The 23433-nt window shown below is 33.0% G+C and overlaps 2 protein-coding genes and 1 long non-coding RNA gene across 3 annotated transcripts; 2 read left to right on the plus strand and 1 right to left on the minus strand.

Moving 5' to 3' along the window:
- The first annotated feature begins 102 nt into the window (after positions 1 to 102).
- Positions 103 to 2267, plus strand: LOC116774088 (alpha-1,3/1,6-mannosyltransferase ALG2). Its single transcript, XM_032666730.2, has one exon. The coding sequence runs from the start codon at positions 234 to 236 to the stop codon at positions 1494 to 1496; it is 1263 nt and encodes a 420-aa protein (XP_032522621.2). The 5' UTR covers positions 103 to 233; the 3' UTR covers positions 1497 to 2267.
- A 782-nt stretch (positions 2268 to 3049) lies between these two features.
- On the minus strand, positions 3050 to 22465 carry LOC116774158 (activating signal cointegrator 1 complex subunit 3). Its single transcript, XM_061523748.1, has 39 exons — positions 22306 to 22465; positions 21966 to 22096; positions 21559 to 21811; positions 21112 to 21378; positions 20380 to 20629; positions 19930 to 20107; positions 19174 to 19319; positions 18963 to 19108; positions 18485 to 18685; positions 17652 to 17844; positions 16970 to 17156; positions 16339 to 16465; positions 15728 to 16011; positions 15248 to 15353; positions 14691 to 14915; positions 14266 to 14355; positions 13802 to 13946; positions 13312 to 13448; positions 12667 to 12843; positions 12251 to 12476; positions 11701 to 11842; positions 11280 to 11391; positions 10885 to 10976; positions 10738 to 10814; positions 10174 to 10394; positions 9873 to 9975; positions 8926 to 9115; positions 8506 to 8659; positions 8053 to 8189; positions 7546 to 7762; positions 6945 to 7103; positions 6435 to 6576; positions 5997 to 6187; positions 5482 to 5672; positions 4980 to 5148; positions 4298 to 4585; positions 3806 to 3940; positions 3413 to 3608; positions 3050 to 3272 (listed from the first exon to the last, which is right to left on the minus strand). Exons 2-39 carry the CDS (start codon positions 22085 to 22087, stop codon positions 3124 to 3126), a joined length of 6525 nt encoding a protein of 2174 aa, XP_061379732.1. The 5' UTR covers positions 22088 to 22096; positions 22306 to 22465; the 3' UTR covers positions 3050 to 3123.
- Positions 3341 to 9107, plus strand: LOC133319420 (uncharacterized). Its single transcript, XR_009753036.1, has 3 exons — positions 3341 to 3435; positions 7689 to 7772; positions 8973 to 9107. It is a non-coding gene; the product is annotated as an uncharacterized LOC133319420 (long non-coding RNA).
- Positions 22466 to 23433: the final 968 nt, after the last annotated feature.

Below are 23433 nucleotides of genomic sequence, written 5' to 3' on the forward strand. Positions count from 1 at the left end.
AATTCGTATATTGAATATTCTAACATTTTAATGAATTGTGCTTCATATAAATTTATGTATTTCTGGACGTAGAAATGTTAATTGTAACATTAGATGAATTGACAGTGACTTTTGACGAAAATCAATACGTGATTAAAAATTGGAAATAACAAGACATTATTGTGCACAAAAATATGAGTTTGAGAAGTTGAGTAATTTATTAATATTTTGATACTGGACTAACATTATATAATATGGTTAAAATAATATTTCTCCATCCCGATTTGGGTGTTGGGGGAGCAGAGCGTTTAGTTTTGGATGCCGGCTTGGCCTTCAAAAGCAAAGGCCACGATGTAATATATTACACAAATCATCACGATCCATCACATTGTTTCGCCGAAACTAGAAATGGGACATTTCCTGTGAATGTAGTTGGGGATTGGATCCCACGTTCTATATTTGGAAGATTCAAGGCCGCGTGTGCTTATGCACGTATGGTTTTTGCAGCTATTTATTTAGCATGGTACGTGATTCCGGCTGAAGAGCCAACTTTAATTTTCTGTGATTTGATTTCATTATGTATTCCATTCTTAAAGTTGGCCCGTGGGCCTCATAGAATAGTTTTTTATTGTCATCACCCCGATAAGCTATTGTCTGCCGAGGGAGGTTTCCTAAAGAAGTTATACAGAGCTCCACTTAACTGGTTAGAGGAATTGACAACTGCTAGGGCAGATAAAGTTTTGGTTAACAGCAAATATACAGCCAGGGTTTATAAAGATGCATTTCAAAAAATTAAAGATATTCCCGACATTTGTTACCCCTCTATCAATACAGAGTTTTTTAAATCTGCTGTGCCAAAAGCCCTAAAAGACATATTGCCGATAGGTGCAGATAAGTTTGTTTTTTTGTCTATCAATAGGTATGAAAAGAAAAAGAACTTGAAATTGGCATTATTAGCATTAGAACAATTAAAAAACATGGTTGATGAAACTGAATGGGAGCGGGTACATCTGATAATGGCGGGTGGTTTTGATCCCATTAATTTAGAAAATATGGAACACTTTATAGAACTAACCGACTTAACGGCGGAACTTGATTTGGAAGAAAAAGTGACATTAATGAAATCTCCAAGAGATCTAGAAAAGGTATCTCTGTTGTACAACTGTAAGGCATTGATTTATACACCATCAAATGAACATTTTGGTATTGTTCCTCTTGAAGCGATGTATTATTCCAAGCCTGTCATAGCGGTGAACAGTGGCGGACCGACGGAAACTGTTGTTAATGAAGTCACAGGTTTCCTATGTGAACCAACGAGTGAATCCTTTGCGAAAGCTATGTTTACTTTAATGACTGATCCTGAACTATGCAGGAAGTTGGGTGAAGCTGGGAGGAAGAGATTTGATACAAAATTTTCCTTTGAGGCCTTCACAAATCAGATAGAGGGAATATTAACAAGGGAAAGACAAGTTATATCTGAGGCTCGTGCCATTGAATATGAGAAGAAAAATAAATAGCATGAACCCAGCACTCGGACAATATTTGATATTGTTTGAGTGTTAAATAGATCTCTAAAAGAAGTTTTATTATTGTAACATTATTTATGATTACTAATATTTGTTGTCTATGCAATCTTGACTAATACAATAGCTCGGTCTTACTCTATGTTTCCTGTTTTCATGTTGCACACTTAACATATTTATTTTACCTGTTCTCTGTATGAGATAAATATTAAATATATAACAATAGATATTATCTTATAGTTAAGTAAGCAGTATAATTAAGTTTTAATGCAACACATTATAAAAAATGTTGCTCGTCCTGCATTGAGTGTAAAATGTCTTGTAGCTCTGCCACTTTACCTAAAATCACTAATATATTTGTTTTGTTAAAATATGTTGATTATTATATTAAGCCGATAATTTGAACTTTATGTGACTGTTTTGTTTCGTGAGTCACAAATAACATTTGTTTGTCTGGTAACTGGTTCATGTTATGTGCATTTATTAGAATATTTGAATGTGTAAAAATTTTTATAATTTTGCTAAATAAGAGTAGTATTTTATCAAAATGTTAGGCCTATTTTCCATCATATCGTCTATTTTTATATTAAATAACTACCATTGTTATAGTACAATTCTTTGATTTATTTTTACAAGACTCAACGTGAGCTTGAACTTGACTGGCGCGAAACCAAAATGATTATATCCCTTTCCTCTGTAACATTGTATAATAACCGCTTATAAAATAACATGTGTATCGTAATAAAAAGCATTTTTATTCCACTATATCATTAATTTTTGTTTCTTTGAATTTTAAAATGGTATTTGAGTGAAGTGAGCGAAACGCTATACTGGCGACTCGGATCATTGATCCACAGAGATGATCTCGACAACCCACTCGATAGCCCACTTATCTGAGATGGTTCTTATAAAAAAAAGATGGTCGGACCACTCATATCAGCTTAAGGGCCAGAAAACCCTTGTTCAACAAAACGGTTCAGTATCGAAACGCTGAGGTAGCTTCACTCATAATGCACCGAGAGCTTTTTTCGAGCCGATCGAGAAAAAAAGTGAAGGTGCATCTTCGTTTTATATAAAATATGGACAAAAAAGAAATTCGGGACTAGAAACGAAGAAAATTTAAGGTCTGCACAAATTAAATTTAAAGATTTATAAAATTTTGTTTGGAAAAGTTTGCATTAATAAAGTAAATACTAAGTGTACAGTTTTTAGTACACAATAGTTCCATAATGTGCGAAGATTTACGAATAAAAGAATTAAACCGTCTGTGTTCCGTTTAACGATATAAACCTTTGTATTGAGGAGGTAAGACGTTGTTTATATTGAAAGGTAACAATTGTTTGAGCGATTTTCTAGATTCGTGTATAATTCACAAAAGTTAATTATGCTGTGGGGACGCTATTTTTAAAGTCAGTTAAAATTGAATGCACATCTTAAGTGTAATTTTTTGTTATACATATTTATTATGAAAATTATTTTGCTACATTTAGATATGAAAACCTTGAAGGAACTTATAAATTTAAGTGACTTCAGTGGAAAAAATAGTATTTAATATTTTGTATAAAACTTTATTTAAATATAACATAGAAAGTGTTATATTACATATAAATTAATAAATATATCATTCAATGATAACTTTGTCTATGGTATCGTATACTCTGTCAACCGTCTCTGTGGGTAAAGGGCCAATGATGTCAAATTGTAAGTCATACTGTTGATCTAGACCCATGTAACTGTCACTCATTACATACATTGTGTATATTATTCGTCCTGAAATTAAACATTGTTTTATTAATAAGTTTAAATAATCTTAAGTGTTATATATACATTTACAGAATTTTTAAGTATTTTTATTTAACAATAAGGGATGTTTTAAGTTATTGTGAAAGAAAAATATGAGCTATATTTACCAGTTTGCGATGGTGTGTAGAAGGTAACATTTGATGTACCCTTAGGCGGAACGCGTTTTAAAGCATGCAGCTCTCCATTTTCTATAGACCCCAGGGTGATGAACCAGCCCTCATTCTTACCCCGGGGGAAACGCGGACATAAGACGTTATTTGGGTTACCACCACGTCTTTGCATGTCTATTGCGATCGTGTATTCCTGTTTAATAAGTATTAGTTGTTAATATATACAAACACAACACACTTGGAACTAATTAGATACCTACTAGATATTAATTGAGGCTATTGGTATAAGACCTATTTCTCTAATTTTTATGAAGTCCTCACTTTCACTCACAAAAAAAATGAGTTTTACTAGCGACTTACTTTTGCATTTTGTATTATTCACGTCATTACCTGGTCCGCGTGTAGTTGGATCCACTCGTTCTTCCCGGGTGGTTGTCGTATTCGCTTGTCTTGTTCGCAATCAACATCAAACCAAACACCGCGGACAGACAGTTTGAGATCCAAAGTCGGTAGATCCAAAATAGCCTGGGTAATGTCAGTAAGGGTGATTATAATCAAAAGCATATTTAGGTTATTTTGTTAAAGATGTCCGTCTTTTCTTATAGAAAATATAACAAATATTAGGAAATAAACTTATTAAAGCAAATTTTTATCATTTTACCAGTATCATGAATATGAAACTATGTGAATATAAAGAAATTTTATTCAAACAATCTAATAATATAGCATAGATGACAGAGTAAGATTATTATTTATCCCTTCTATCTGAGTAGTTTCTGTGGTAGCACAACATAACGGACAATTTAACATACCCAGTATATTAAGAGTTTAATTTTAATTATTTATCTGTGAAAGTAACTTGTATATAATGAAAAATCTCACCCTGTACACATGTTCAATTTGATTTTCTTCAAATTCCCGTCTCATATATTTGGCTAGTAGCTCATAATTTTTCGCACAAGCTACCTTTAAACCATTCAATGTGAAACATGGCTTATTAGTGTCTCTGGTCATGTGTAAGAACATGTACAAATGCTGTGACTCTATATGCGGTAGAGTCGTTAGAGCCGATTCCGTATACCATCGCGCTTGAACGATACATTGCATCAACATTTGTGATATCAAACAAACTGACAACCAACCGTTTTCCGCTGTTGTGTCTATTATAGCCTGAAACGAAGGTTATTTAATGTAACTAACATAGAGATAATAGATAAAGGATCAAAAATTTATCAGTATTTTTGAATCATCAAAAACATTATTGTAAAAATGGTCATTAAAAAATTTAATGAGATGGAAAAGTTTGTTACACTTAACGGAGTCAAAATGAGGTTCTTAAACTAGCAAATAGATGGCGCTAGTTGATTGGATGACAGGGGATATTAAAATATAAAATTTATTGATTCTATTATATGATAGCTTAGTAAGAAGAACGACCGTGAAAGCTTGACGTAAGTTTGAGGTTAAATATATAAGTAATGAGGTAATTAGTTAACATAGGAATAATTAAAAAGAATTTAATATTTAATATTTGTATGAATTACTATATTTTAATAGTTAGTACCTGTATGATCCTAATAGCCTGGTCGAGCACTGATTTGGTGTCTGTGAGGTAGTCGGTGTTGGGTAAAGGCAGTCTTAATAAATGAGCCTGAAGCAATAAGAAGGCTTTCACGTTGGACGAGTCCAGCGTTAGCGAGTCTACTTGTAAGCGGCATTGTTTTGACAGCTCCCTGGAAAATTTGTAACATACATACATAATTTTGGAAAGAAAATCTGTTAAATCACTTTACTGGTGGAATTACTCACATTTTTTGTTTTCTATACTTAAACACAATTTTAAAAAAATTATCAAGTCTTTTAAGTTCAGGTAAAAATGGAGGAATATATTCTGTCAATACTCATATAAGTTAGGTAAAATAATTAAAAAAAAATACAAGTATTGGAAAAAAATAACACGGGTTTTAGCGAATAATGGATGAATAAAAAATTTGTTATTCCAAATTTAAATGCTACGAAACTACGCTTTATATGTGCAACATAAAATGATCAGCTCCTAAACCTACCCGTTTAAGACATCTTCGTTATGCCTCACAGGCAGCGTCGCGTACTCCTCGGAATCTGCCAGAATTCTTAACAGATTATCAAAAGTCAGATTGCTCTGTAAGTGATTATGGAAATGTGCCATCGTTTTGTGCGACAGATAATAGTATGAGGCTATCCGTCCCATCCAAGTGCTTTGGACTGTACGTTCATCCTAAAAAAAATAAAAAAAACTGTTTTGGTACCGGCGGTAAATTAAAAATATTCTATTTCTTTCAAGTAACTATTCATCGTTAACAAATATTTGACATGTTGCAACTTGAAGGCTTTTGAACACAACACCTTGTATGAAGATGGGACATATAATGTAAATGTAACTCGGATATGGAAAAAACCTTTTTTTTCTTTCAAAGTTGGGATACGTCTGTATGAATTTGAATTCCATAACGAATTAAGCTTGAGATTAAAATATAATTATAGGTAAAAAAAAAAATCACTAATAGATTAATGTGACTGTTGAGGATGTCTGTTGATTCACCTCTTCTATCTCGACGCAATTCGCGTTAGCCAAGGCGTCCAATGAGGTTTGCACTAAATTTGAAAGGTAACAGTTAATGTCTTGCGGCTCGATGCTCTCTAAATTGTAATACGAAGGGTTCTTCAGCAACCTCCGGAAGAAGTAGGTCCAAGTCAGATAGTCTAGGATGTCTTGTTTTGTCTGTACCGTACCTGTGGTTAAAATATATTAGATTAATAGAATAACTTATGTAATTATAAATTAAAATTTGTATTGGGTCTGTTATAAGAGTAACATGAGAATGTGATCAGTTCAAAAAATATCAAAAATCTCCATTGTTAAAGATGGCAGAGTATTTTAGTTACATTTAGTAGAAGTACCAAGCAGTAACTTTGTTCAGAATACATATAACCTCTTTTGTCTTAAATAAAAAAAATAGTATATTAATAAATACTCTACCAGCGACGATTTCAGCGTTAAGGTGATCGGCTAGCACTTGCAGGAGGCTAGACTCCACAGGGAAAGGCTCGTACAGGAACTTCTTGTAGAAGTTCTTCTTCTGATCATGTACCAGCACTACAGCCACGCCTTCGTTGTCGTACTACATTTGATTAAAGACATTTAAAAAAAATAATCAATACAGTCCAGAGTAAAAGAAAAAAGGATTTATTATTTTGTGTACTTCATATTTGAACATTTGTCAACGTAATTTTAACTTCAATTTCACCAATTGACAGTTAACTGATAAAATGCTGAGGGTATTTAGTTTATAAAGCTTCGTATTTCCTGTATATGGAACGCACATCTTAGTTACAAAGCATCTCAAATGATTTTGTATTTTAATTTACTGTTTTGACCGTCTTGTATGGTCCACTGTCATACGTATTACTTCATCTATTATAAAACAATACGACCGACCACACACGCACGCTCACGCACACAGGCGTGGTCACACGCACACCAACTCACTTGTGGGCGTCCCGCTCGTCCCATCATCTGCAGTACATCAGTGATGGGCATGTCCACGTATCTCTTCTGTTTTCCATCGAAGTACTCCGTACCCTTGATAACGACCAGGTGCGCGGGGAAATTTACACCCCAAGCTAGCGTCGCCGTGCAAATTAAGACCTTAACAAAATAATTATTAGGTCGATATTTACTCAACAATAGTACTGTTTTTCGCTCAGACCGGATATTAGAACCGTGCATTAAGTAATGTAATGTTTATTCTTAACACGGAATTGATACCGAAACAACATCTTGGTCTATTAAAATATTTTCATATAAAAAGCAAATTGTCGTAAGACACTCAAGTATTTCGTCAACATTTTTTAAGTAAAACTATGTAAATAATAATATTCGACTAAATGATTCGTGTTAAATACAAAATATTATTACATATTATTTACATAAATATATAAAATTACAGATTGGATTATAGTTAGAGAAAAATAAATGGTTAATGCTTTTATATAAGTACTGTCATTGAGAAAAGTGTTGTTAGAGTTTGTATGTACATACAGCCTATATATCACGTGATGTATACTTTTAGGTAAATTTCGCTTGGAACCTGTATTTTCTGGTTGACGAACAGCTCCTCGACCGTAGTGCGGTCTCTCTCGTGCAGGCCGGCGTGGTGTATTCCGATACCGAAAGCGAGGGTCAGTTTGAGGTTCGACTCCCGGATGTTTGATAACACTTGTTCCATTTCAGACTCCTTCATGTGGAGCCATTGTTTGGGGTCGTCCTCCGCCGCCAAATAGGCGATTAAATCCAGCGCCGTTAATCTGAAAAACGGTCATTTTTGTTTATTTTAACCTTAAATTATGAAGAAGGTTTGTTATTTATATAACTAGCATTGATATGCGATGGACCAGCGAAATATGAAAAAAAAAATTTTTAAACTTTTCCTAACTATTGTTGAATTCCGTAATAAAGAGCGCTATATAACATACAAATTAATATATACTCGTAAATATAATTATCATTATTTAGTCATGTCTTATATGGAAATGATGGCAAAAATATTGCTTGTGTATGCAAAAAAATTTTGTTTTGAAATCAAATACATATATACCTGGTCTGCCGTCTACTGGACACGAAGACCAGAGCTGGTGAGGCAGGGGAGTGTGTTCTGATAGCGCTGAATGTGGGTTTGTTCATAGACATCATCCGCGGACAGTAGTGACGACCCGCGTGGCCTGATATATGGACCTACGACAGAGTGATGGGTGGAAGAAAATAAGGACCTGGCAGTCAATTAATTAGAAATTAAAGTTAAAAATTGCATCTGCTTGTAATTTAATTTTTTGTGTCTTAATTCTTAACACGAGTTCGCACCAAACTACATAAGTTTTACATTCATAATATTCCACATTTAATGTCATTAGACTAAAATCTTAGTTACATTAATTAAATACCTATATTCGCTGCCTTTCTATTTTATTATTTCCGATAGAACACTTCTTTGCTTGAAACTCAGTATATATTTGGTGTCACGTGTGTCACAAGCCGTATGCTTGGTACCTACCTCCAACGGGACAGGTCTGACGGACGGCCTGAAGTTGTATAATCCAATTTCTCCAATGTTCAGCCAGTTGGCTAGATCCTTAGCGTTAGCGAGGGCCGTGGAGAGACCTATGATGCGGAGACGACGAGACGTATGGGATTCTATGAAATTGGTTCTGGAACAACACTTTGTTACCTTATAATATAGAATATAAATCATGCCTCTAAATATATATATATATGGCATGATATAAGATTTTTGGGCGACAATTAAAAATGTAGGTACATTGGTTACGAAATACTAAAAATATGGTAGCAGATAGTTCACGATAAAATAAAATTTAAGTATGATAACATTTGTAAATCAAATATAAAACGATTTTCGTTTTTTGGACATGCGATTAGAATATATACACATTTAATTTCATAATTTTTACTTCACCTGGACACAATTACTTCTAAAACAGGTCCCCTATCTTCTCCCAACAGGTGTATCTCATCTATGACTATGAGAGCCACGTCCCTCACGTAATTCCTCGTCTGCCAGGACCTGCTGATGCCGTCCCACTTCTCAGGAGTCGTCACTATGACTTGCGACTGTCTTATGGCCCGGATATCCGGTGAAACGTCACCTGGATACCGATAGAATTGTTTAAATCAAATATATTTGTGGTATAAATACGTTTCTAATTTTATTGTGATTTGATTTTAATATATCAAATCATACACAATAAGTAAACAAAAGTGGTAACAGATAGCAGCTGACATAAATAAAGTGTACATGGTATTGCGACATACTTTTTTTTGCAAGACCTCTCATCAATATTGCATATTGAGTAGATGATCCTGGATGATCCTGGATCCAGTATAAATAACATTCAAAGTTAGAAAGGAAATTGCAGTGTGCGACCTCTAGACCTTTATTTAAATAAAATTTATAGTGAATCGTAAGCCCAGAGCGACTTAAGACGTAAAAAAGTACCAAGGCCAAGAATGGAATAGACATTAGACAATTCCTGTTACTTCTAAGCGAAGAAGAATAGCTACTTTGGTACCGGTTATTACAAAAATTATTTAGTATTCAACAGCAAAACACACGCGTGTTTTTTTCCGCCAATAGAAGTCTATTCAGTTTGAAATTGGAATTCATTGCCTTCAGTTGAGTCAGTTATAATAAAACATTGTTTTTGTAAAATCGTTGCAGTTCTTGAACCTTGAGCATAGGTTTAAAGTGGCCGCACTCTCATTTTATAGGATGCTGATACAGTGATAGATAATAACAGTCACGCCCTATGTTATCGTTAATACTAAACAAAATATAAGGCTGCTAGGGAGCGACGAAAAGGACAAGTAACTATTGGCGTAAATTAATCTTAAATTAAGCTGTACCCGTTAACTCGACGACGTTTTTTCCAAGTTTCTCTTCCAGCCTCACTTTCCAATCCTTTATTCTTTCTTTGACAAGAGCTTTAAGTGGCGCGATGTAGACGACCTAAAAAAGGATAAGTATATACTTAATTGATCAAGGTAATTTTTTAACAAAGAAATATAATAGATAGATGGCGCTGACAACAGAATGTGAAATATTTGAAAAAATAATTTATTATCGTTACTGCGGCATCATTTAATAACATTTGATACCTAAAGGATTTTTTGAGAATGTTATAATGGAATAAGGGTTGTCGCACACCTTACAACCCGGATATTGGTTGAAGACCCTGAACATGGCCACTTCAGCGACTATCGTCTTCCCCGAGCCGGTCGGCGCTCCGAGTAGTATGTTATGGTCGGTGTGATACAGCGCATGGAATATTTGTGTCTGTATCGGATTGAAGTGACTGAAGTTGTATAGCATTTCGTAGGAGGGATTGTTCAGGGCTGTCACTGGCAGAGGTTGTAACTCTAGCAGATCTGTAACGATAATGTTTTATATTTCGCATTAGTTAAGCATTAATTTTGTTGTCCCATTTTAATGGTTTTATTTTCAATCAGATGTCGGATAAATAAGTACTGTTAAGTATATTATAATCACTAACAATTTTTCATACCTAAAACGTAAGATAGTCTCATTTAAATTTTATTTATTTTGAATCAATTATTTTTTTAAATCATATATTTTAGTTTCAGTTAGACAATTGTACAATAAATTAATATGTATATTTTTAGTTACTAATGCAACATGTATAAGTATCTTACAAGATAAGTTACTAGTCTAGTACATATATCCAATAGTTTTTTTCTTTTATGCCTTTACCTGTATGAGGTGGATGAGTTTCCGGTAGAATTAGGTGTTGGAATGTCAGAGGCAGTACACTCTCTGAGCCTAGCCATCTAGAATTTAAAAAATAGTCTAAAGAAATGCCATATACATTATATAGATTGACATATAGCAATACTGAACCTTTCTGAAGTAGCTCTGATATAGTACTGAGGAGGCAAAGGCTCAGATATAGGAATCGTTATAACTAATTCTTGAGGCTCGTTTGTTATGACCTGCGGTTATAAAAAAACATATTAATTTCAATCAGATAATATATATGTTTTAAACTGAGAAAAATAATACTTTAGAACATTAATGTTAACACATTAAAAAAAACTTAGTGACAAACATAAATAAAGTTATAATATGTTTGTATTATTTTTTTATTCTTAGATATAATAAAATACACTCTAGTTTATTTTTTCTCATACATTCCGTACATATTTTATCGACATATGATCTGTGAAGTTAATATTAAATACGCGTAAGATAAATAATGATATATATTTTTTTTAATAAAATAAAAAAGTGCTTACTTGTTTTTTGGTAATGAGGAAATATTCATGGTAGTACATTATATCGGTGTCGGGATCTTCGACCCAGATCCAAAAGGCCTCTGGTGCCTTACCGTGGTACTTGTCATTCCACCTTACAAAAAAAAAATAATTAAATTTTCGTATAATTGAATTTAATATGATATAAAAATGTCAAAATGGGTTCTTAATCTATCTAACGTACATATGAAATTAGGTATGTGTATTTGTATGAAAAAAATATTATTGTATCGTTCAGTGGACAACAATCCTAAATTAGTTTCAATACCATCTTATGTCCAGTTTTAATAACGTACTCAAAAGCCTCATTGACTTCCTTAGCTCTATCAATATTCATCTTTTTCTGTATAGCAACACTAATAATAATTTTTTTCTATACAATACTTTCAACTCTATGACTCACTTAAAGTTGGGTGTGATGGTGAGTCTTATTCTCAATACAGTCCTCGTTATAGGATGTAAGCTAGCCTCCATGTCCAGCAATGGGAATTCCTCGGCGCACTTCTTCAAATGGCGAGCTGTCTTAGGATTACGTATCAGGTCGCCTAGAAAACATTACATCTTAATGGTATTTAAAATTTTCGCGTGCATACATTTGATGAAACTGAGTTTCTCGGACAACGCCAGGCGTTTTTATTAGTTTATGTCTACATAGCCCCGACGGTTCGGTCAAATAGAATTGTCACCTTCATGACGTCTGCTCGTGATGATGATTGCTGTAGAATAATCGAAGCGTCGGGTCTATATGATTGTAAAATAATAAAAGTCGCATGGCATATCCGAAAATCTAAGTTCCATTTATATTAAATTCTTGTAAAATCGTGATTAAGAGGTTATTATTAAAATTTAATCTAATAATACAAGCGATATAAACTGGTACAGATAACATTGTGATGTACCGATACAAGTCCTATCTCTTTCTCTTTCTTTCCTCATATCTTCTCATCCATTACCTATTTCCTTCCAATCCATATCTCTCAATTGATCCGGTTTCAGTAACGGGTACTCTATATGCTTCAATATCTCGTTGGGGAAGCAGTTGAACTGTCTCATATCACTATAGAAATCCCATAGCTGAAGTTCCATCATTTTCGCCATCTTGAGATACAATCCCGCCATGTATGCGTTATTTTTCCTTAACGTTATTTCAAAAAGCGCGCGAACTATACGAACCGCGTTCTGAAATGTTACCAATTAAAAAAAACATCAATATAAAATATATATATAAGAAAATATTTTTTTTACAAATAAAATAAATGATTAATTTATAACATAATTAATTCCACTATAAAAACAAATCTACTGAATAAATTTCTTATAGATATAATGCTATGTTATTATCGATATTGTATAATATAGTTTTTATAACCTGGCTGATGTAATTCAAGTCTGATTGCAGCGAGGACCCGCTGACCCGACCGCGTGACAGATAAGTCTGTAATAAGATGTTGATCTTCCAGTGTATGTCCTCTGGAGCGTCTTCGATTCGTAACTCACAATACATGTCTTTCAGATTCCACAGTTCTGTCAATTCTTCTTTTCTGACCTGTAAGCAGGTTTTTATATTATTTATAATCTATGGTCTATTGTTATTTTAACTATGTTATAGGGTTTGCAATGGAATGTTATTAAAATGTGTAAATTGATGTATTGATTTTTGGACTTAATTTATGCCTAATGCATTGTAATTAGGTATATGTTTTCAATCCTTCCACATATATAAATTAATGAATATATATACATATATTCATGTAAACTATGACGAGATATTTTTATCATACCAACAAAATAAAAAATTGGATAGACTTGGTTTATTTAAAATATCTTAAAATGTCCTTATTCAAGCAATAGGATATTGCAAAACCAATTTTTCCTTTTTATTACAGTTTTAATATTTAATTAATAATGTGTGCTCGTCTGCTATTCAGTAGCTATATGACAAGCAAATAATGTATTATGATTTTAAGTTAAAAATGAGACAATATTACATATAATTAATATAATGATAGCTTACTTTCAACTGCTGGAAATCCGAACACCTGGTCAGCATCTCCAGCACATAACCCTGAGTCATAGATTTCCGTACCATGGTGTTGAACACCTCCATGGTTTCACATGTTATGTAATAGTGGCTGGCGGTCCGGCCGAGGTCTGGGCAGAGAGGTGTTGGACAAAACAAAAGCACGTAAACAGTCCCGAAAATATCACAAGTGCTATTTAATCGATTTGATACATTTTATGGATATAATACAAATGAGTTGGGGACTTTTTAATGTGCCGTAAATAGCAAAAAAAACTGCACTCCAGATATATGAATATTTGCAACAAAATATTAGGATAAATTAGATTTTTTCCTTTCAATGTATGTGAGAACTCTGTTACCACAGTAATTAATTACATTTCAATCACTAACGACATACGATTTTGACTCATATTTTGTTGTTTCTAAGGTGTCTTATCGCGTGTTGCTGGTATAGTGTGACCTCAGAGCTTTTCCAACTCACCGGTAATATGCAGGTCTCCGGTACGTTCGTTGTATCTCAGCATATGCGTGCGGTCTAGTTGCATGGCCGCGCTTGTAATTAGTTCGCGTCTCCTAGTTTCCAAAGTGGGGTCCTCTTGGACATCGGTATATGTCAGACCATAGACCTTTAAGTTACAATTTTTGTATAGTACCAGGTATTGTAATTTACGATCTAGAGGCTATTATGGAATATGAAGATTTGAAACGCCTTAAATTCTAAGCTACTAAATGCTTTTCGATTATGCGTGTGAGTTTTATTCAAAGCTGGGAGTTTTTTTTGTGTTAGCACATCAAAAAGTAATGCAATTTATGTCGCCACCTTCTAGAGATCTCCAAAATATGGAAAAAAAGAAATGACAGGATTGTTATTACACAAGATGCTTGGACCTGGTGATTTTAAAGCTTTCACTTATCAAAAAATATAATAATAAATGTATAACTAACCTGCGGATTGATCCTCATTCTGACAAATAGGTAAGTGTAGCTCAACCACTCAACCGCTTCGTCGATATTAGTGACTGTGCCGAGCGCCACCTGGGAGGAAATTAAGTTCATATGTAATAGACAAAGTTATCCAAGTTTCTGGGCACATAATAGAGGTGTTTGGGACATCAAAGAAATGCATGATAACATAACTTTTGGCGCATCACGAGGAACGGATTGTTTTTTTAGATTATAATCATTATTATAAGCCGAAGGTTTCACCGAGAATTCTTATGTGGAATAGCTGATATGTGCAAAAAAAATTTTCTATATCTGTTTTCGGATAAACCGATCATATTAGTGGGCTATGCTCTTCCTGTTTGTAAAAAAAACTGTTTGAAGTCAAAACGACTTGTATGGAATAAAAATAAAAGTCATTCATTCACCTCGGCGTTCAAATTGTCTGCTAAGAGATTGATGAAGTTGCTCTCTATCGGGAACTGATTGGTCATACTCTTCAAGTAGTGAGTCAGTTTGTCGTGGGTCGTTATGATGATGCCTGTGCCGGATGTGTCGAACTGCGGCCTCCCAGCACGACCGAAGATTTGGAGCACGTCCAGTATGCTGAGGTCGACGAACGTTCCGTGACTTTGGTCGTAGATTTCTGTACCCTGTAACGAGTGAGTGGTCGTATTAATCAATTGAATTGAAAGTCCTTGCCTCATAGTGCTCAACTGATTAGCACATAATGAACGACTTTCATAGCTCTTGTAAAGAATTTTATTGTGTGAAAGAATCATTCTAAAGCGGTGGGTCTAGTGAGTTTTGATTCTTGTTATTTTTATCTTATTCTGCTTTATACGTGTTTTATTGGAATTTGGAAAGATAAATTTAATTGGAATTTAAAAAATGTTAACAAATTATTCGTGATATTAGGAACATTGATAAATACTTTTCCACAATGCGTGCAAAAATTATTACAAAATAATCATCAATAGCCTACCCTTATGACAACCGCATGTGCTGGTAGATTCACTCCCCAAGCCAGTGTTGAGGTACACACGAGTACTTTGATGTATCCCTCTGCGAAGTATTTTTCTACCATGTTCCTTGAAAAACGTTTGACATGATTTACACAATATTTAAGTATTGAACATTTATGGGGAGTGGGGAGAGCGGGGGGGGGGGTAAATATCTTAAAGTAGTGTATGTGTCAAAGTGTTCTTCACAAGCTGTAGGTGGTTTCTCATATACAACAAGCGCAGAGAAAGCTGTGAAAGTTACACCATCAATTTATTTGAGGAGCATTAGAATTTGAGGTCTTAAATCTTTTCTTAGTAATATTTATTCTTAAAATATAAATACGGCTAAAAAAGGTGTAAGACAATATTCCGACAGAATTTGCAAAGAAATATTCAATTATGTAACGTATTGTCTTGTTTGTATTTTAATTTCATAATTACATTATAAAATATTTAATTACCTATCGCTTCTCAACATCCCAGCGTGATGACAGGCAAAACCAGCGGAAAAGAGCTCTGCCAATTGTTTGTTAGGACTGCTGCCGATAGACTTCTTGGCCTTTAAGAAACCTCCAGAGTCCTCGGGCTCAAAATGCTTGAGGTGTCCTTTCTTTTGGGCGATCTCTTTCAGAATCAAAGCCGTCTGATGGGTTGCGTTACGAGCGTGAACGAAAACCATTACTTGGTGACCTTTCTGCACCATCTCAGAGGCTTTGTCGTAGCATATTTCGTTCATTGTCTGGATCTAAAAACGCATATGAATTTTTGAATTTCATATATTGTCTAAGATAACACACGATTAACAAAAAAGAGAGTATCTAATATTTGACAATTAAAATTTTGTTAAAATTTACATACAAATATTTTAAATTAGCTTTTGCATGTGTGTATAAAAAGTTTCACTCCGATAGTGATGTGATTAAGTATTAGCATATTTATAAACAAAGGGAAGTCATGTAAGCAATGACAACGATTAAATAGTTTGATATATGTATATGTTACTGATGTGGTCTGTGCATCAATCGTTTAGTATAATCTGTACGTACACTATTTCTTCGTGGTCGTTATATACCTGTCTCAGGTGTGTTCCCCCGCCGGAACCTATTTCCTTCACTCCTATAAACTGCTGTTCGAGCGGCACCGGACGGAAACGGGAGTCGAAGTAGAATAGACCAATGTTGGGGTTCACACGGAGGAATCTGATATATTATACGTAATAATTATGTTTTTAGAACTTAAGTTATGTCAAACTTATAATTAAAATTCAGGTAGAAGACTTAGAATGAAAAAGTCATATGCACGAAAAGGAATCGAACCTAAAACCTCCGGAATATCGCAAAAAACTGAGAGCAAGCAAGCAAAGAAAGTTCGTCAAGAAACGACGAGATTCATCCCGCTGCATACATTTTGAAAAAACCTCGTGTCATATCCGAAAATAGTGAGTTTGATCATTATTTAGACCTCACCGTGTTACGAATTAAATTTACACAGATCACTCATATATGAATGAAAAGAAATTTCTCATTTCAAGAAAAAAAATGTGATCATCGAATAAAATTCTTTGGTAGGTTTAAAAGATTTCACTGACTTGTAATACTCTACGAATTCAAATTTTATCATAAAATACTTATCTATAAAACGATTATGGTCATAAAGGTTGTGTTATGGCAACCTTTATTGTTAGATAAATTCTACTATGATACCTGGCAACATCGACGTAGTTGGGTAACGTTGCTGACAGGCCCACGATTCTTATCATGTTCTGAGTTGATTCAACCTGTCTCAATGTCCTGGCCACGATAGCTTCCACTATGGGTCCTCTGTCTCCGTGTAGTAAATGTACTTCATCTATGATGAGTAATTTCACTATTGACGCCAATTCAGTATCCGCTAGAAAATAAATAGTGTAATTATTTTTAATAGAGTTTATTTTTTGTTTAAGTAATGTATATTTTCATTTGTTTCTTGTTCGTACAACTAGTTTTTAATCAGAATGTCACTTCCGAATATAAATTAATTCATCGATATCTACATCGATATCTACATTTATATAATATTACAACGAAAATCGATTAAGCAAAAAACACAGGTACATATCAAAGCCTATCATAACCACATGCATTTTCACCATTTTGTTGGTAGAAGGAATAATTATTTGGTTCAATTATACATACATAACACATATATATGTGTGTGTTTACGAATTACACGACTTTGTACTATACGTACTTTCTTTATAAGTATATTAAAAATAAAATTAATTTAATTTAATTACATTATACAACAAAAGGTATTATTACTACGCTTCACCATTGAATATGACATTGGCAGAATATAATTTGCGCATTATAAAAATGAAAGTATTTTTTTGTAATGGCAACTCACTAGCCCCTTTCCTGGTAACAACATCCCATTTCTCGGGCGTCGTAACAATCATCTGCGTCTGTTGAACTTCTGCTTTAGTTAGTTTCATATCTCCTGTGAGTTCTCGGACCGTGATGCCAAGACTTTGAAGACGTTTGCCAAAACTGGCTGTCATCTCCGAAGCCAGTGCCTTCATAGGAGCTATGTAGATAATCTGAAATGTATAGAGGACCTTTATTGTTTCAGTCAGGTATAAAAACTAGGAAGTTCTAATAAAATTTGAATTAATGCAACGAGAACTATTCAGAATTCAGATAAGGCAATATTTGTCTTATTTGTTGTACGACCAAAATGCTTTTCTTTTGATTTATACCTTACAAAGGCCTATCTGAGGTGTATGACTATGTATATCCCAGAATGGCTGTTAATGAGAACCAAGATCAAGTAACCAAGAATAAATCTAAGTGACATTCCATTCATCAGAGGAACTACACTTAAAGCTGAAGTTTTATCTAAAGCTAGCTTCTTCCCGCGACTTCGATCGCGTGAATATCAGAGTTGTTCCCTACCACCACGGCCACTGAATCCGAACAGCACTTCATGGTTTAACCCGGGTAGTTTTGGGATCACGATCGTGATAAAAGGTAGCTTATATCCATATACAGGGTTCCATTTATCTCTATACCAAAGATTCATAAAAATCGGTTCAGCGGTTTATGCGTGAAGACGGAACAAACAGCAAGACAGAGTTACTGTCGCATTTATAATATTAGTAGGGTATGGTAGTTAAGATGAAGACTCCATCACCAAAGACTTGAACCGTTCGATATTACATACATTGCGATCAAACTGACCTTAAATTTATTCTTCATGATGACGTCATTCTCTATATGCTGTTTGAGCTGGTGAACTACAGTTAGCAGGGCTATGTTTGTCTTACCAGCGCCGGTGGGGGCGCAAATGAGCAAATTTTCGTTAGTGTTATACGCCGTTTGGAACACAACAGATTGGATGCGGTTTAATTCCTTGATATTCTCGAAAGCCATTTGGCCGATCTGAAACACATAATACGGATTATTTCGTAATATAACGTAACAATGGTAATATCATTACAACTTCCAATAACAACATTCGGAGTAAGAGACGGAACTCTAAGATCTCATAGTCATAGTAAAAGAGTAATGCGTTTCCTTAGCAAGTGTATTTAAAGAATATCGTTCATTTATTTTCTTTAGCTTTCTTAGCTAATAGTTCATGCTACTCAAAGCCATACAAAGAAAATATATATATAAATGATGTAAGTTTAATTGTCTGAGCTTTAAGAAAGTTTACCTCATCAAGATCTGAGATAGGTACTCTTTTGTTTCCAACACTCAACGGAGCCTGCTCATTTTTGGGTATAACAACCTCTTCATATTCCTTATTATCCTTCCTGATAGCATTTTCCGGCAGGATCAACTTCAAACCAGATACAAAACCTGAAATAAATGCTATATTAGTACCCAACACATATGCATTGTTTATTTTATTTTCATATATTTACCAGCTGAATTTTTTGCATTGATTGATGAGTCGTACACATTCGGGTATTGAACTTTTGTTTGGGAGTAAGATATCTTCTGTAGTATGGGATCTAGGTTTGATTTTGATGTAGAAAATGGTACAACAGGCTTTGTTAGCTCAGCTATCCTGAAAATATAAGGTAATTGCATTTAAAACCTCCATAGAATATTAATATATCATATAATTTTAGATATATTTTTTATTACTATATAGTATGCTAAACATGGTCATCAAAGTTTCAATATGCTGCTTGATAAGTTAATAAAATATACTACTGAATCTACATGAATAGAATTATTCGATAGATCTTTTTTTCTTGGACACATGGTCCCTAGATAAAAAACATTGCAATGTTTTATTTACTGTAAAGTTATTAAAGTATTAAGAAACAATGACTAATATAAGCGCAAATTGTTCACTGATGTGTATTTTTTGTTTCATTGACTTCAAAACTATGTTTTTATATGAATCATAACTCAATATATTCCATTTTGAATTTTAATTTTAGAATTGAGTTTGAATTTTTACTTTAGATTTTGAATTTGAATTTTGATTTCAATGAAATTTAAATTTTAGAATGATTTGAAATTTAATTTTAGAATTTAGCTCATCAGTAACGTTAAAAATTGTTTTTGTAATATATAAACTACGACCAAATCGCGGTTATTTGCTTGTTGCCAATATAACTACTTCTATAGGTAATCATTAATAATCCAACCATATTATAACCATATACCTCTTGGCTCTTAACTGGGCGATATTAATTTCATGTTCCTCTTCATCATCACATCTCTTACTCTTTGCTTTCTTCTCTTCTTTTCTGACGAGTTTTGCTAACATCTTCTCTTGTTCAGACTGGACTGACACTTGACACAAATACTGGGGCATTTTATTCTCAGGAAGAAGTGAGGCAACTGTAAATATAAACTATTCTATGGCCTTTGTCTTTACAAATTATATTTTTTGTGTCTTTATATATTATTTATTTTCGAATAAAACCTTACCCTTTTCGCTTTTCTCAGGTTAAAGTAACATTCAACAGAGGATCTTATTTGAATTATTATTTACTATCGCATGTATTAATTTTATCCAAATATGAACTGTAAGTGCTTTTGCTAAAGTTTATATTTCATTGGATGGTTATTTATTTATTTTTAATGTAATATCACAAAATGTTTCAACTCACTCGCAGCTATAGTTGGCTGTGGAGGCGGAACTTTCAAACTCTCAGTTATTTCTTGACGATGTTGCAGTATACCTTCAATGAACTCGAACTTGTCAAAGCCCAATAATTCGAATAGGTCGTTTTGTAATTCATCATTCGTTCGTGATGAATTTAAAAATGTGATTATTGATTGCAGAATATCAGCACTTGATATGCCGTTTGAGTTCTCATAGAGTTCCCTCACTTTATTTTCCAACCAGACTTTACCAAACTGTAAAATTTGCGAAAACATTCATTAACTTTAAGGGTTGTATAAAATTGAGTAGAATCTATTAATTTGCAATGTATTTAATTTTAAAAATATAAATAAAACAAATAATTCAATTTGTTGGGTTTTAAATTTTAACATTATAATTATTTTTTTTATTCCTTAAGATGTGAAAATCTTTTGCAAAATGTTTAACAATACCGTTTTTAATAATGTTACCAATAGTAAAAATAGAATACGAAATTATTTTAAAGTTATCTTACTAACACTAAATGTATATATTTTATGTAATTGTAGTATTCAATAAAACTGTATTAAATGTATGTAATAAGTATTGTACTAAGTAGTAAGACTGAATGACAGAACTAAATAATAAAGTCTACTACCTACATTATACTTGCCATCATATTATAATTTAACAATACTGAGTAAGTATAACTAATACATAACAGTAATATTTTTAATTTATTATAGTTATGACTTACTTTTGATTCAGTTTTATTAGCAGTAACCTGTGGCTGTACATTTTGAACCTTGTTTGTGTATTTCATAGAAAAGTCGGTTACAAAGTTGCTATCCATAGCTGGTTTTTTGGTTAATTTCGCTAGAGGTTTCTTCGCAGGTTTGTATGGAATGTAGTGACATTGGATACTTTCACCCCACAATTTGACATTCTGATTTTCGTCGTTGACCTCAGTTTGAATATATTGTTTAGTATCATCAGAAACTTCATTAGATATGTTTGTAACAATCTGAAAATTCCATTTTTTATTTTATAGAAAATGTGATTGGAAAAGAGTATTTAATTTTTTTATGACAATAAAAAGATATTTAACTGAAAGATGTAATATGATTTGCCTTTGCCAGTTACTTCATGAAAAAAGGTTAAATATTTGCATAAATATGCTACATATAAAAAAATAACTTTTTACCTCACAAATTTTATTTGCATTAGCCGATGACACAGATCCAAACATTTGTCTTAATGAAGACAAATGTTTAAGCATCACAATATCTTGATCTAGAAACATTTTGAGTGACAAAACTACAGCATCATTGATAATATCATCTGTGACATCTCCAGTGAGCATCTTACAAGCCTCTTTTAGTTTTTCTAATAGATTAATGATTTGGTTTGGCTCATTTTTCTTTATATACTCATATATATCTGAGTATGTTCTATGTCTGAAATAGTTTAAACCATGTTTTTTGTTCAAAAAATTATTGTGTATATATTTTGCAATGAAATTGATTTTATAGAATGCTGTAGAATCGATCTGAGAATACAATATAGTACTGATGAATAAGAAATATATTTTTATATTAATTGTGGAAATACCTTTTTTGTGCTATTGACGTTTTGAAAATTATTTTGTTATCCTTTACAGGTTTCAGACATCGAGGTTTGTCCAGCTGAGTGTGAGCTCTGAGGGCCCGAGTTATACGAGGCAATTCTAACATTATGCTATTCTGGTAATGATAAGAAAGGATTATTTAATAGTTGGATGTATTGAGGTATAAATATACTGGGAGTTACAAAATTTATCTTATAAAACTATGTCCAACAAAAAAAAAGAAGCGTAATTAATATTTAAAATATTATTTTCTTAAAAAGTTGAAATTTCACGTAAATATTGTTATGAAATATGTTATAATAGCTTGACTGAGTAGACACTCACTTTGTTATTGTTTATTTTATATACTGTTCAGTTTCTTTATTTACTGAATATGCAACAACACTTTGTGTAATTGTTCAATCTACAATTAACAACACTTGATACACTGTTACTCGCTAAAAGAACTTTTTATATTAAAATATTGTGTTTACCCAATGTCAATGTGGCATTGACGATCGGAAGACTGTCTTCTGTTATCACTTATCACCGGTGGGGTGTTTCAATGGCAATTTGACAGATAAATGTCAAACGTCATATTGTTTGGCTTCATTCGTCGATAGTATATTTTAACTTAGTAACTAGGAAAGTAAACACTATCTGCATAGGAAGGTAAACACTATCTCTATTTTTATCTGTTTTAATCAACTCAAACATAAAAATTGTAATATTTTCTTTGTTTTTTGTATTACCCCCATCCCCTTGCCGATCTCAGATCGCCCGTAAATAATTTTTCCTTTCATTTTAATAATATTGCCCTCCATTTCTAATGGGTTTCATCCTACTAATGTTTTTTTTTTTTTTTAAATTATCGACACTGGTCTACTAGTTAAAAAGCCATATTTAAAACAACCAACCAACCAATTTGTTAAAACTACATGTCTACTACTTATGTCTGGCAAGCGGTGTAGTTTTGGGTTTAAATATGTAATGAAAAAATTGTTACGCCGAAATTAAGAAATTCTATAGCTGTCATTTTCCCCGATAGAAGTGCATACAAGTCACGGAAGACGCTGCATTGTGGGGTGATGACATACCGATGGTGATACCGAGTTTTCGCTTGCAGTGGTCACTGGTCATCCAAACTTACTGCGATTCCATCACTGTATAAAATTCACTCGGTTGTAATTTAAACCAATAACGATTTAACTTTAGGTTCAATTTTTGTTTTAGTTTTAATGTATTTTTATTACAGTAAGTTACAGTAACCACTTATAACTTTTTCTGATACTTTTCTACTGAAAAGCATAGGTTTTTTTTTTAAAGATAACTTCGCTTCTTGTGGGTGTATGGAGCAGCTGCGTATTTTTTTTACGCATCTTTATCATTTCTTTTAAATATTATAGACAAAACTAGTTCTTTGAACTATTGATTCGTAATGTTTTAACATGAATCTTTCTAAAAGCTGTTATA

The sequence above is a fragment of the Danaus plexippus genome, chromosome 20, assembly GCF_018135715.1.
Source record: "Danaus plexippus chromosome 20, MEX_DaPlex, whole genome shotgun sequence".
NCBI classification, from domain to species: Eukaryota; Metazoa; Arthropoda; class Insecta; order Lepidoptera; family Nymphalidae; genus Danaus; species Danaus plexippus.

Bases quoted from the DNA above. Each gene is read 5' to 3' on its own strand.
- LOC116774158 (XM_061523748.1), bottom strand. From the start codon at position 22,087: ATGTTAGAATTGCCTCGTATAACTCGGGCCCTCAGAGCTCACACTCAG. The intron at 19,109-19,173 runs GTAAATATATGA...CATTTATTTCAG, and splicing joins CAATGCAAAAAATTCAGCTG to GTTTTGTATCTGGTTTGAAG. The intron at 14,916-15,247 runs GTAGGCTATTGA...CACTCGTTACAG, and splicing joins CACATGCGGTTGTCATAAGG to GGTACAGAAATCTACGACCA.
- LOC116774088 (XM_032666730.2), top strand. From the start codon at position 234: ATGGTTAAAATAATATTTCTCCATCCCGATTTGGGTGTTGGGGGAGCA.